Source organism: Moschus berezovskii, chromosome 16 (assembly GCF_049115385.1).
Source record: "Moschus berezovskii isolate FMDL1 chromosome 16, NW_MosBer_1.0, whole genome shotgun sequence".
Lineage (NCBI taxonomy): Eukaryota > Metazoa > Chordata > Mammalia > Artiodactyla > Moschidae > Moschus > Moschus berezovskii.
In genome coordinates this window covers 17646351-17659154 of record NC_142475.1, presented here as the reverse complement: position 1 = coordinate 17659154, position 12804 = coordinate 17646351, and the positions used below count along the sequence as shown (strand labels likewise).

Sequence of the window (12804 nt, the reverse complement as noted above, 5' to 3'; positions counted from 1 at the left end):
CAGCTAAATTGGTTCCCCAGAGTTGTGCTGACTGCTCTCCTCTTAACAGTATGTGAGGTGCTTCTTTCAGTACACACTCACCAACCCTTTCAACCTTTATTAGCCTAATGTTTACAGAGATGGTATCTACTGTTTGAATTTTCATTTCTAGTGTGTTGAACACTGTTTCCTGTCTTCCTAATTTTTGTATTTTTTTTTCTCCAAACTCTTCCTCCTGTATCCTTGCTCATTTTACCACTGAGTTGTACATCTTTTTCTCACTAATGTGTAAAAGCCGTTTGTATACTAAGGAAAGTTGTTCATTGTTATATGTAAAATATTGTTGTATTTTACTGATTTATCGTGTCTTCCTATTTTATTATACTTTTTACCATATAAAAATATTAAATTTTTTAGTATTCAGGTTTATTTTCCTTTAAGGCATATTTGTTTATTTGCACAATGTTTTGGAAAGGCTCCCTGAGTGGGATCACCATATGTTCTAGTTTGTCCCCATTATTCTATTTTAAGAGCTTCCCTGGTGGCTCAGACGGTAAAGAATCTGCCCACAATGCAGGAGACCTGGGTTTGATCAGGAAGATCCCCTGGAGAAGGGAATGGCAACCACTCCAATATTCTTGTCTGGAGAATTCCATGGACAGAGAAGCCTGGCAAGCTACAGTCCATGAGGTCCCAGAGTCGGACACAACTGAGCAACTAACATACACACATCCTATTTTAAATATTAATAGCACCTCATTCACTCGTACTAGGTTCTTAGGTGGATAATAAATTATGTGGGTATCAAATTTCTAAAAGTGTGTTTGAAAAATTCTCCAGGTGACCACTGATTTAATGTTTTAAGTGATAAACTCTTAGGATCCCCAAGATAGTCTGTTCTTTGATACTTATATTGAACCCTGGAGTACAGAAAGCATTTTGAGATGCAAGAGAAATTAATAACTGTAGAGAAGAAAATATGCAGAAAATTTTAGTTGAGTCTACCATTACACTGTACTTCCCTCAGAATTAAGGGAATATGCAGCAGATGATGGGAAGGTATAAACGGTTGGACATAAAGTTTGCCTGAGTGAAATGGCTTTCTAGATTTTGTGTTAGGAAAGTAAGCCTTTCTTACTTTCTTAAGAATATGTGTGACTGTCACCTCAGGGAACTTTTTTTTTTTTACCTTTAATTCTGATATAAAGATCACCCAGAAAAACACATTAAACGTGAGTCTGTAGGTCAGTGATTTATCACAAAGTGAATACACCTTTGTAACCACTGTACATGTGCCATTTCTCAAAAGGTAGCTATAGTCCTGACTTCTGACGTATATTAGAGATTAACTCTACCTGTTTTTGAACTTTATTTAAATTGAATTATACAGCCAGGGCTTCCCTGGTGGCTCAGAGGTTAACGCGTCTGCCTCCAAGGCAGGAGACCCGGGTTCGATCCCTGGGTCGGGAAGATCCCCTGGAGAAGGAAATGGTAACCCACTCCAGTATTCTTGCCTGGAGAATCCCATGGATGGAGAAGCCTGGTAGGCTACAGTTCACGGGGTCGCAGAGTCAGACACGACTGAGCGACTGAACAGAACAGATACAGCACACAGGCTTCCCTGGTAGCTCAACTGGTAAAGAATCTGCCTGCAATGCAGGAGACCCTGGTTTGATTCCTGGTTCAGGAAGATCCCCTGGAGGAGGGGATGGCAACCCACTCCAGTATTCTTGCCTGGAGAATACCCATGGACCGAGGAACCTGGCGGGCTACAGCCCAGGGGTCTCAAAGGGTTGGCAGAACTGAGCAACTAAGCACAGCACATATACACACATCCTTTTATGAGAGATTCATATTTGTTTTATAAGTAGCAGTATTTTATTCATTTTCATTGCTTTCTGGTATACTAGAGTGGAATGAATATACCACAATTTATTTATCCATTCTACTGTTGATAGAAATATGGGTTGTGTCCAGTGTTTGGGCTTGTTATAACTAGTGTTGCCATAAATATTGTTATGTGAATGTTTTGATGCATGTATGCATCCATTTCTCTTGTGCATCCATATCTAGGAGTATCAGTATGTAATAGATACTATTACATATTGTAATGGAATATCCATATGTCCAAATTTGGTAGATACTGTTGAACAAAGTAGTTATGCCATTTTACACTCCTATCAGCAGTCCACATCTTTGCTAACATTTGGAAATGTCTTTTGGAATTTTAGCCATCCTGCTGGGTGTGTGGTGTCTTTCAGTATGGCTTTGATGTGTACAACAAATGATGTTGAGCACTTTTTCATATTCTTTTGTGAAGAGCCTGTGAGCATCCCTCACCCATTTTTCTATTTTTCTGCTTTGTCTTGATTTCTATATTCTTTCTGTATTCCGGTTACTGGTCCTTTAGTTTTATGTGACAAATGTCTTCTCCCACTCCCTTAATACTATCTTGTGATTTTATTGTAGTCGAATTAACAGTCTTTTATGGCAGGTACTTTAGTATGTTTCATTTAAGAAATCTTCTCATTGAAATAGTCTCTTTTACTGAATGCTAGAAGTGTTATGATTTTACTTCTCACATTTAGATCTATTAACCATCTGGAATTGATTTTCATTCAGAGGGTTACCTATAGGTTAAGTTCCTTTCCTCAGATGGTAACCAGTAAAACAGTACTATGTTGTTTTTGTTTTGTTTTTGACAAGGCCATTCTTAATGCTCAGCAGGGTCACCTTTGACAGCAAGTCAGGTATTCATGTGTATAAGTGGGACTTTTTTCCTGGACTGCGTTTTGTTCCCCGTTGGTCTTTACCACACTGTCTTCCTAATTACTGTAACTTTATAATGAGTCATTATTTCTGCCAGTGTAAGAGAATCTGCTCCTTCTCCACATACACATTATTCTTCAAAGTTGTATAAGCTCTTCTTAGCCCTTTGTATTTGCATGTACATTTTTTAGTCAGTTTTTAAAAAACTCCTAAAAGCAGTGGGAATCATTGAGGTTTGCATATGATAAAAATCATAAGTTTTATACAAGATTTTAATAATAAGGTCAACTCAAATCTAGATTCTTAAGTTTAAATAATATCTTTGTTATATCAGCACTGGTTTTATATCTCTTGTAGACTGCTCACTGCTAACGTGCTACATGCTAAGTCTGACTCTTTGTGACCCTATGGACTGTAGCCTACCAGGCTCCTCTGTCCATGGGATTCTCTAGGCAAAAATACTGGCATGGGTTGGCATGCCCTCCTCCAGGGGATCTTCCCGACCCAGGGATTGAACTCGCGTATCATTACATCTCCTGCATTGGCAGGCAGGTTCTTTACCACTAGCACTACCGTAAACTGGCCTTATTTAAAAAAATCAAAACCAAAAACCAGTGATTAAAGTATATTTTTGTTTGACGTTTCATAGAGAGTTTGTAAGTTTATTAAAAAGACATGCACATGGTGAATACAATTAAATAATCTTGGTGTTTTGTTTTCTTCTGTTTTTCAGAACATCCGTGATAAGTCTTCTACAGATTGAACTCTTTCAAGAATTCTCTGAAGGAACCAAGTAGGATTTTCGAGCATCATGACTTAATCTGAATGCAAGAACAAGAAATAGATTTTATCTTTAAATATAATGAAGGGCTGTGTGTAAACACAGACCCTGACTCAATTCTAATGAGCATTTTAGACATGAGTTTACATCGGCAGATGGGTTCAGATCGAGATCTTCAGTCTTCTGCTTCATCTGTGAGCTTGCCTTCAGTCAAAAAGGCACCCAAAAAAAGAAGAATTTCAATAGGCTCTCTGTTTCGGAGGAAAAAGGATAACAAACGTAAATCAAGGGAGCTGAATGGCGGGGTGGATGGAATTGCAAGTATTGAGAGTATACATTCTGAAATGTGTACTGATAAGAACTCCATTTTCTCTACAAATACCTCCTCTGACAATGGGCTAACTTCCATCAGCAAACAAGTTGGAGACTTTATAGAGTGCCCCTTGTGCCTTTTGCGGCATTCTAAAGACAGATTTCCTGAGATAATGACTTGTCATCATAGATCTTGTGTGGATTGCTTACGACAATATCTAAGGATAGAAATTTCTGAAAGTAGAGTTAATATCAGTTGCCCAGAATGTACTGAACGGTTTAATCCCCATGATATCCGCTTGATATTAAGTGATGATGTCTTGATGGAAAAATATGAAGAATTTATGCTTAGACGGTGGCTCGTTGCAGATCCTGATTGTAGGTGGTGTCCAGCTCCAGACTGTGGGTAAGAAAATTTTGTTTGATTTTTCTTGAGTTGATTTTTTTCTCTATGGATAAAATATGAATTTTCTGTTACTTAAAAGAAAAGTCTTAAAGTGCCAAGTAGTTAATTCACTCAATAGGCAAAAATATATTGAGTATATACTGTGTGTCAGGTACAGTGTTAGATGTTCACTTTTATATTGTCATATTGTCTTTCCATCATATATTCACATAGGCTATTTTCAGAAGAAAAGGATAAGATGGTAGAGTACAGGATCTAGTCATATTGATTTTCCCCATCCACTTGGAGAATTTTTACTTTGGTATAATAGATAAAATGGTCAGACATTTTGTCGGTTTGCTTTTGGTGGGGGAGTTATTTGTATAAACTTAAATGACCCTTTCGAAAGGCCTCTTAATGTGTGCCACAGTATGATGTGTTCCTGTAGGAATATGTAAGTACTTACTAGTCTCAAGATCTGGAGGTTATGTAATACTTCATTTGCCTCAAGTTTGTGAACTACAAATATTTTCCCAATATTTAAAATAAAATAATTTTGCTTGTATCTTTGGTTATTATGTTAACGGCAGCCCCTGTTAATAGCATTTACCATGTGTGGTTGTCAGGACTAGGAAGAAATAGTCATAGGCTTTTCAAGAATGAAAGCCGTGAAGACCAGGTGAGATTTAGCATTCCATTAGTAAACCAGAGATTATAGTTAGGAGTTTGGGAAAACCTAGAACTTCCAACATAATCTGGGTATCATCAGAGATAAGACTGGAATGTGATTTATCAAATCACTTTATCAAATGACAATTTTAGGACTCTGCCTAATCAAATTCATTATAAAGCTTACTGAGCAGCAAATTTCATGTTGCATCTAGTCTATAAATCCTGTAATTTTAAATAAGAAAGTAATAATATGTTTATAGCCTGTGCAAATTCCAACCAGTTTTCCCAGGTCTCACTAGGACTTGGCTCTCTGCCAAGGATTTCTGTGTAACATAAAGCATTAAATATTATCTAATTATTTAACATTTTATGAATTCATTAGTTGTGTGAAAGACTCAGAGGTACTATTCAGTATCAGATTATGATCTCCTATACTGCAGGATGCTCATACTGTAACATAAATCACAAAATAATATATTAAAAATACTATCTAAACTGAGCCGAAGTTGCTGTGCTTCCAGGTCTATGGTAGAAGCAAACTCTGGAACCTGTGAAGGGTTAAATTCTCAAGAAAAAGATGGGAAGAAAATAAAGATAATGAACAGTGCCTTTAAAGAACTTGAACAAGCAGAGAACAGTTTAGGTGCAGTTATATCACTCTTGATCCTATGGACCCCTGTAGAATAGTTTTCACTATGCAGGTGTGCACATTCAATAGAGTAGATTTCAAGTCATTTGCAAATTTTAGGTTAAAAAAAGGACTTATGCAAGTCATTATAGCAAATATCCCTATAGCAGGAGTTTAAATAGGGAGAAGTATATTGCATTTCATCTGGAGAAAATGTGATTTTCTAACTGTCTTTCATGGAACCCCAGGATAAGTTGTGCTTCACAAGTTCCTTTAAACATTTAATACTTTAAGGAAAATGATGTAACAAATTAAAAGGATGCTTATCTGTAACAACCTGTGACCAGGAGAGATTGAGAGAATAAATCCAAGAGCATAAGTTTTCTGGTCACTAAATAGGTGTGTTCTCTTGTGCTGGGTTGATGGATCATGTCATCATAGAAGATAATATCAACACTATCAGCCTGAAAGAACACAGTAAGTAGTGCTGACATAGATTTTTGCTTGTGTAAGAACTTGATGTGGGGGGAATCATGCCAAACCAACTGGGAGAGGATTGATATTCACTATATAGAATTGTGAAAATTAGCTATTTGAGGGGAAAAAATTAGATTGTCACAACATATAATAAATCAAAACAAAGTCTAAACAGATTATAGAGGTAAGTTATATAAATAAAAGGAAAAAAATTAAACTATAGGAAAATACAGGTGATTGGTTAGCTCACCTACAATTATGTTAATAAAGTTGAACACACATTTACCCTGTAACTTAGAAGATCCATTCCTAGTTAAAGACCATAGGGAAACTCTTTAACTTTTGTGCCAGGAGACATCTATTTAGGAGACATCTTTAAGAATGTTCTTAATAGCAAAGAAACAAACAAAGAATATTCATTAACAGTAAAATGGATAAAATACATTTAGTTTCATGGTTACCTCTTGTGAGGAAAAAGAAGGGATATGAACTTAAAGGGATAATCAAGGAACTTCTCAAGCCAAAGCCAAGTAAGGTAACAATAGATTCTGGTTTGCCCAAGGTAGTTCCAATTCATGATTATGGTACTGGTGTACATTTTAATAGCATTACCTTTCTTTTTCAGGTGTTCCAGTTAGGTTGCAAATTAAATGATCACCCTACTGATACTGTTCTTAACTTGTGTGGTAGATGCAGGGGGTATTCATTTTATTATTCTTTATAAATCCTTTGATAGATATGACATTTCTCCATAAATTTAAATTTTTTTCATAATCTTATACTTTTAAGTATTTTGCACATTTTCTGGTTGAGACTTCATGGGTAAAAAGTAAAAATGGCTTATTATTTTAAGTATTTTGGAGAAGAAGACAGGAATGTTAACGCAAATATAAACTCACATAAAATAATAGAAGTACTTTAATAGATTCTTTTATTATGAAAACCACTTGATTTGTTATATAAGTTGAACAAGAATTAGCCTTGATTAATTTGGCTATAAATTAATTTTTGGTTTTGGTGGTTGTCAGTCTTACCCACAAAAGACAAAAGAAAATGCCACAGAGATTATTTTCATTTGTTTTCAATTTATGCTGATACACTAAATTGTTGAGAGCATATTTTGTATACTTGATTATGTTGTAGATTTTCTGGTTGTGTTATGTAGAAAAGGTCACCTGTGACAAAATTTATACGTATGCTTTGATAACATGGAATACTGCATGATATTGTGCGGTATTAAAAGTTATAGTTGTACTTAACATGAGTATGGACAGACTTGATTTTGAATATCATATTACATTGTTTTAAGGATTGAGAAGGGTTTTAATACTATTGCTAGAGTAATCCCGAGCACACAGTAAGCTTTTTATAACTCTTACTTATCATTCCTCATCTCCATTTCTGAAGTGTTTTTTTTTTTTTTTAAATCAGATAGTTATTCAAACTATTTAATGTACCTATGTGCCAGGTACTGGGCATTTTTAATAATTAACAAAAGATGAAAATCTCTTCCCTCTTGGAACTTACTAAAATCTTTGGATTTGCAGAGGGAAATTTTTTAATTTAAGCTATATTTATTGCTGAAATCTGGCAGAAGGGATACTGATAAATATCTGGCTGTTGGCAGTTATTCATAGCAATGCTTAACCCACAGTATATGTTAGGACTACAGGCATGCTTATGCATGTATTATTTTAATCCCTTTCATTGTATTCAATACATTATACTTAAAAGACTCTTTTCAGAAATGCTAGATGTAAACTTTTGCCTTTTCTCTTGCATTTGATATTTACCAAAATGACCATTTTCTCTATCTGACACCAGTTTTAATTCACCCTGTGATTTATTTAACACACTGAGAAATAATTGTTCTTAGCTCAGAGTAAAAAGAAAACCTGATCTGGTTTCTGTTTGAGATCTCTGAGGGTTTCTGACTTAAAATTCTTTCTACTTTTCTGAGGGCCAGAGAAGATTAAGCTTGTTTAAAGGACAGTATGTATTTCTGAAAACCTCTGTTGAGAAGGGGTCTAGGAGGCCAAACCTCTGTGGTGATTTAATCAGGGTAAAGTTAGCTGGTCTGTTTCTTGAACATGCCAGTCTGTACAAGTTCAGAGAAAAATCTGGCCATGGCCATGGCTGAGGAAAAGGATTGTGGTGAGGGACATGTAGGAGGAGAAGCATAAACTCTGTCTTGGATAAAAATATCTTATTACCTTCTGCCTAGGAGACTTAGTTTGTACATTGTCTAGGTAAATAGCAAAAAATTGGCATTTTGGTGTCTGTCATCACTTGTTTCAGTTGGCTAAGACTACCCTATTATTAGCACACATTATCTATGTCATCTCCTGTGAGTACTTCTGACTTTACTGGGGAGCTTTGAATATGCAGGAACATTTATTATACTAGAATATAAAAAGTGATTTAATATTTGTGAGCAGGAAGACAAGTACAAAAATAAAAGTATTTTTTTCTTTATAACCACAGGTTCACTCCATGATCAATAAAGAGTTATTGAATGAACAAATCTGACTATATGCATTAATATAAACTGTATATCTTAGGAACAGTTAATAAACCATTTTAAAGTAATGTGCTCAACTGTAATCAGATTTGTGAAGCTTTGAGTGGATTTTCTGACATTTAAATGGCTCTAAATACTAACTTACTCTGGTGGAAGAAACTGTTAATAATGGATAAAAAAGAATGGCACCATAGGCTTAGAAACTAAAGAATATGCATTTTTAGAATTTTATGCTGTCTGTATGACTCTCATTCCTGTCCTCTTCGGGTTTTAGCCATAACTTGCCCAACTTTCGACATGCTGGAAATGCTTTTGTAAGCTAACCTTTTAGAAATTTTACAATAGAGAACAGATCCAACTTTGATTTCCTCCCAAGGAAACAAATACATGTGCCTTAGAAAACAAGAACTGAGTTGATATATAAGACACAGAGACATGTCAGCTTTCTCTTACTAATTAGTCAGCTAAAGAAGTTAGCTTTAGATACTCATCCTAAATGGCTTGGTAACACTCCACCCTGAAATTAGACAGACTTCTGCAAATAGTCTGGGCAGTTCTCGACAACTGTAGACCTTCCCTGCAGCATGTACAGGAAAGCAGAACAGAAAGCATCCTATCTAGGAAAGCAGATCCTGAAAGGAGGAACCAGGAAATGAGCCTCGCTTTGTCTGCTGCTGCTGCTAAGTCACTTCAGTCGTGTCCGACTCTGTGTGACCCCATAGACGGCAGCCCACCAGGCTCCCCCGTCCCTGGGATTCTCCAGGCAAGAACACTGGAGTGGGTTGCCATGTCCTTCTCCAATGTGTGAAAGTGAAGTCGCTCAGTCGTGTCCGACCCTTAGCGACCCCACGGACTGACTGCAGCCTACCAGGCTCCTCCATCCATGGGATTTTCTAGGCAAGAGTACTGGAGTGGCTTGCCATTGCCTTCTCCGTCGCTTTGTTTAGACTCTCAAATACATAAATTAAGTCATTCTTTTTCCACAGAAAAGTAATAACTTCTTGCTAGTGGAATCATGAACCTTTTGATTTGAATGTAAAACTTGACTTTTCCCCTTAACTGGACCAACTGATTTCAGTGTTTCTGATTATATTTTTTGTTCTTTAGAGGTTTTGTTAATTAAGGCTTTGTGCTTTTGGGGAGAAGTTACCTTGGACTCCTGGATAAAAAAATTTTTCCCCTCATTTTTAATTTTGCTTAGTATGTTCTAACTTTACCACTGAGTTCTTTCTTAATATGGATCACCTTTAGTAATCCAACAAATAGAAAATATTTCTGGAAAAACTCTTCTGTTTCAGTGCCTTTCTCTCTGCCCCACTTTCTTCCTATCCCTCCACCCCTGCTAAGTAGAAAGGTTTAAGCATTTCAAGTAACTGGAGACCTTTAGCTGAAAAATAGAGACAGAAAGTTAAGGCTTGAGTTAAATAAGGAATCATAAAAGGAAATAGAACTGTCTTCTGAACTGAGGTTTGCGTACTGTTTAAGCTAGATATCTTTTAGTTGGTTAATATTATTCAGTTATTTCTGTGAACTGCTGAGTGTGTTATTTTCACAAATAATATCTAATGCACTAGAGCATTGAAAATTTTCTTTAAAGCAAATACTTTACCATTTGCTTCCATTATAATTTGAGAGTTATTTTCTAGTGGAAAAAAAGTGTGGCTCCCACACAATGAAAATCATCTTCCGGAGTCCTGTCATTCTGTTTTCAAAATATGTGAATGCTCGGTACGTTTAATTCCTTGATATATTATCCAATAAAATGATAAAATGTGCTTAACAGTTACTATTAGGATTGAATATGTATGGAAGATGGAACACTTACATAGTAAACACTCAGTAATTATTAGCATAAGAAAAACTTTCTAGACAAAATACCCTAACTTGCAGAGTAGCATGAAACAAGTTTGATGTACTTTAGTTCTAACATTTGAGTACATATGATGTGCTGTGACTATTCTTTTCTTTTCCCCTCCCCCACCTCTCTCTCCTCTTTCTTACCCTCACTCCCTCCACATACCATATATAAATACCATATATATTTGTTTTATATAAATACCATAACTCTTTCTTGTTATTATGTCCTAATTTTTGAAAAACATCAAAACCTGCATTTTTCACAAAAGTCAAGTGGCCAGATGTTTAATCAGTGTTTGTCTCAAAGTGTAATATCACCAGGGACGAACTTCTGGGATACAAGAATAAATACAAAATTCTAAGAAATAATTTTTTAAAATTAGCGATCAGATATTAAATGTTTGACATCATAATGCTAGGACTGATTATTACTCTAACATGTCAGCTGTTAGTTTTCTCCTGATAATTACTGCATATTTTTTAATGTTCTAAATAGATATGCACTTCTACGAGCAGTCATTCTCAGCAAACTTAAGTCTCTAGACTCAAAACTATAAGAAATTTTCATCTTAAAGGAATTTATAAAGCTGTTTGGAAATTTGATTATTGAGAAGAAACTATGTTTTTGAGTCCTCACTTTTCTTGCTATAGCATATTTTTATGGATATTTTGCTAGATTTTGGAACTTGTTAAATTTTGAAATGGCAAAATTGACATTCTGCTTTTAATTCTCATCATGATGTGAAGAATTCCCAGAAAAGGCTTTTTCTTGAAAGGTTATCTCTATATAGCCTACATCACTAATTAGAAATTGTCAGTTCTTAAAAGTTCTGCTTAGTGATATACTAGTATACTGAATGGCCTCTACAAAGGTTAGAATTATGATTTAGCCCAATTTCTGCTAAACTGCTTCATATTTGTTTGCTCAGAAAGAATATTTTCTTCCTACATTTATCTAGTTAAAGCAATCTTGACATATTTACTATAAATCTGTTTCCCTGTTTAATATTTTGAAAGCTCTTAAATTTGTATCTAAATTTGGCTTTCACAATCATCACTAAATATTACATTTTCTTTTTGTAGCACAGTGTACATTTATATACTTAAGTTGTCCAGTAAAATGTTATCATTTCAAGCAATTAGATTTCTACTGTGTTATGTCTTAGAAAGGCTTTCAGCATTTATTTTAAAATGAATATTCACATATTAATGTTCAATCTAAATGACATACATTATTTATATTGATGTAGAAATGATAGTGTTCATTCAGTTCAGTTGTTCAGTTGTGTCTGACTCTCTGCGAACCCATGGACTGCAGCACGCCAGCCTTCCCTGTCCATCACCAATTCCCGAAGCTTGCTCAAACTTATGTCCATCAAGTTGGTGATGCCATCCAACCATCTCATCCTCTAAATGCAGAGGTACTAGAAATGTCACTGAAGCAATCATTTGCAGATTTGGCCTTCTAAAAGGTCAAACCAAAGCTGAAGCCGTTTTTGGCTGAATACTGAGGCTAAGCCAGAATTTTGTTGTTTAGTCACTAAGTCATGTCCAACTCTTTTGTGACCCTATGGCCTATAGCCCACCAGGCTCCTCTGTCCATGCGAATTTGCCAGAATACTGGTGTAGGTTGACATACCCTTCTCTAGGGGAATCTTCCCAACCCAAGGATCGAACTGGTGTCTCCTGCATTTGCAGGCGGATTCTTTACCACTGAGCCACAGTGAATCCCTGTTAGATGTTTAAGAACTTCCCTGGTGGCTCAGATGGTAAAATGTCTGCCTACAATGCGGGAGACCTGGGTTCAATCCCTGGGTTGGGAAGATCTCCTGGAGAAGGAAATGGCAACCCACTCCAATATTCTTGCCTGGAAAATCCATGGACGGAGGAATGTGGTAGGCTATAGTCCATGGGATTGCAAAGAGTTAGAGGAATGAGCAACTTCATTAGATGTTTGGGAAAACTTAGTTGTAGGCAGTTTATGTGTAACTTTTATACAAGTAATAAGTGGCAGAAGTGGAATCTGGTAGTCTAAAATTTTCTTCTGCTTTTGTAAATTGTGATTGACTTAAAAAAATAGTTGGTCTTACAATTGTCCCCACCCCCCACAGGTCTCCCCATTCTGTCCCTCCTTTTCTCCTTTTTTCAAGAAAAATTAGAGTAGAGAAGAGATTTCTTTAGAAGAGAATACCATTTTCTTTTCACCAAAATTACTAGTTATAAAGACTGCTTAAGGTTATAACTTGGGAGAAAATAGTCTTTGAAGAATTGTTTTCTTTTTATTGAGACTGCAATGAATAAGTCCTCAGGGAGATCTTAGAGCTCAGGGAAACAAAATTTTCCTAGATTACCCTGTGTTGATTTAAACTGCCTTAATTCATTCATGTTTGAACATGTTTATGATAGATGATGGTAATTAGAAA

At 35.8% G+C, this 12804-nt stretch overlaps 1 protein-coding gene across 2 annotated transcripts in view; it reads left to right on the top strand.

Annotated features, from left to right (window-relative positions):
* RNF19A (ring finger protein 19A, RBR E3 ubiquitin protein ligase) overlaps positions 1 to 12804 on the top strand; it is a 56892-nt gene that overhangs the window by 21068 nt on the left and 23020 nt on the right. For both annotated transcript variants that reach the window (XM_055431750.2, XM_055431751.2), the window contains exon 2: positions 3482 to 4247. In XM_055431750.2, the coding sequence (XP_055287725.1) occupies positions 3574 to 4247 (674 nt within the window). In that variant the 5' untranslated portion in view covers positions 3482 to 3573. The remainder of the gene's footprint in view (positions 1 to 3481; positions 4248 to 12804) is intronic.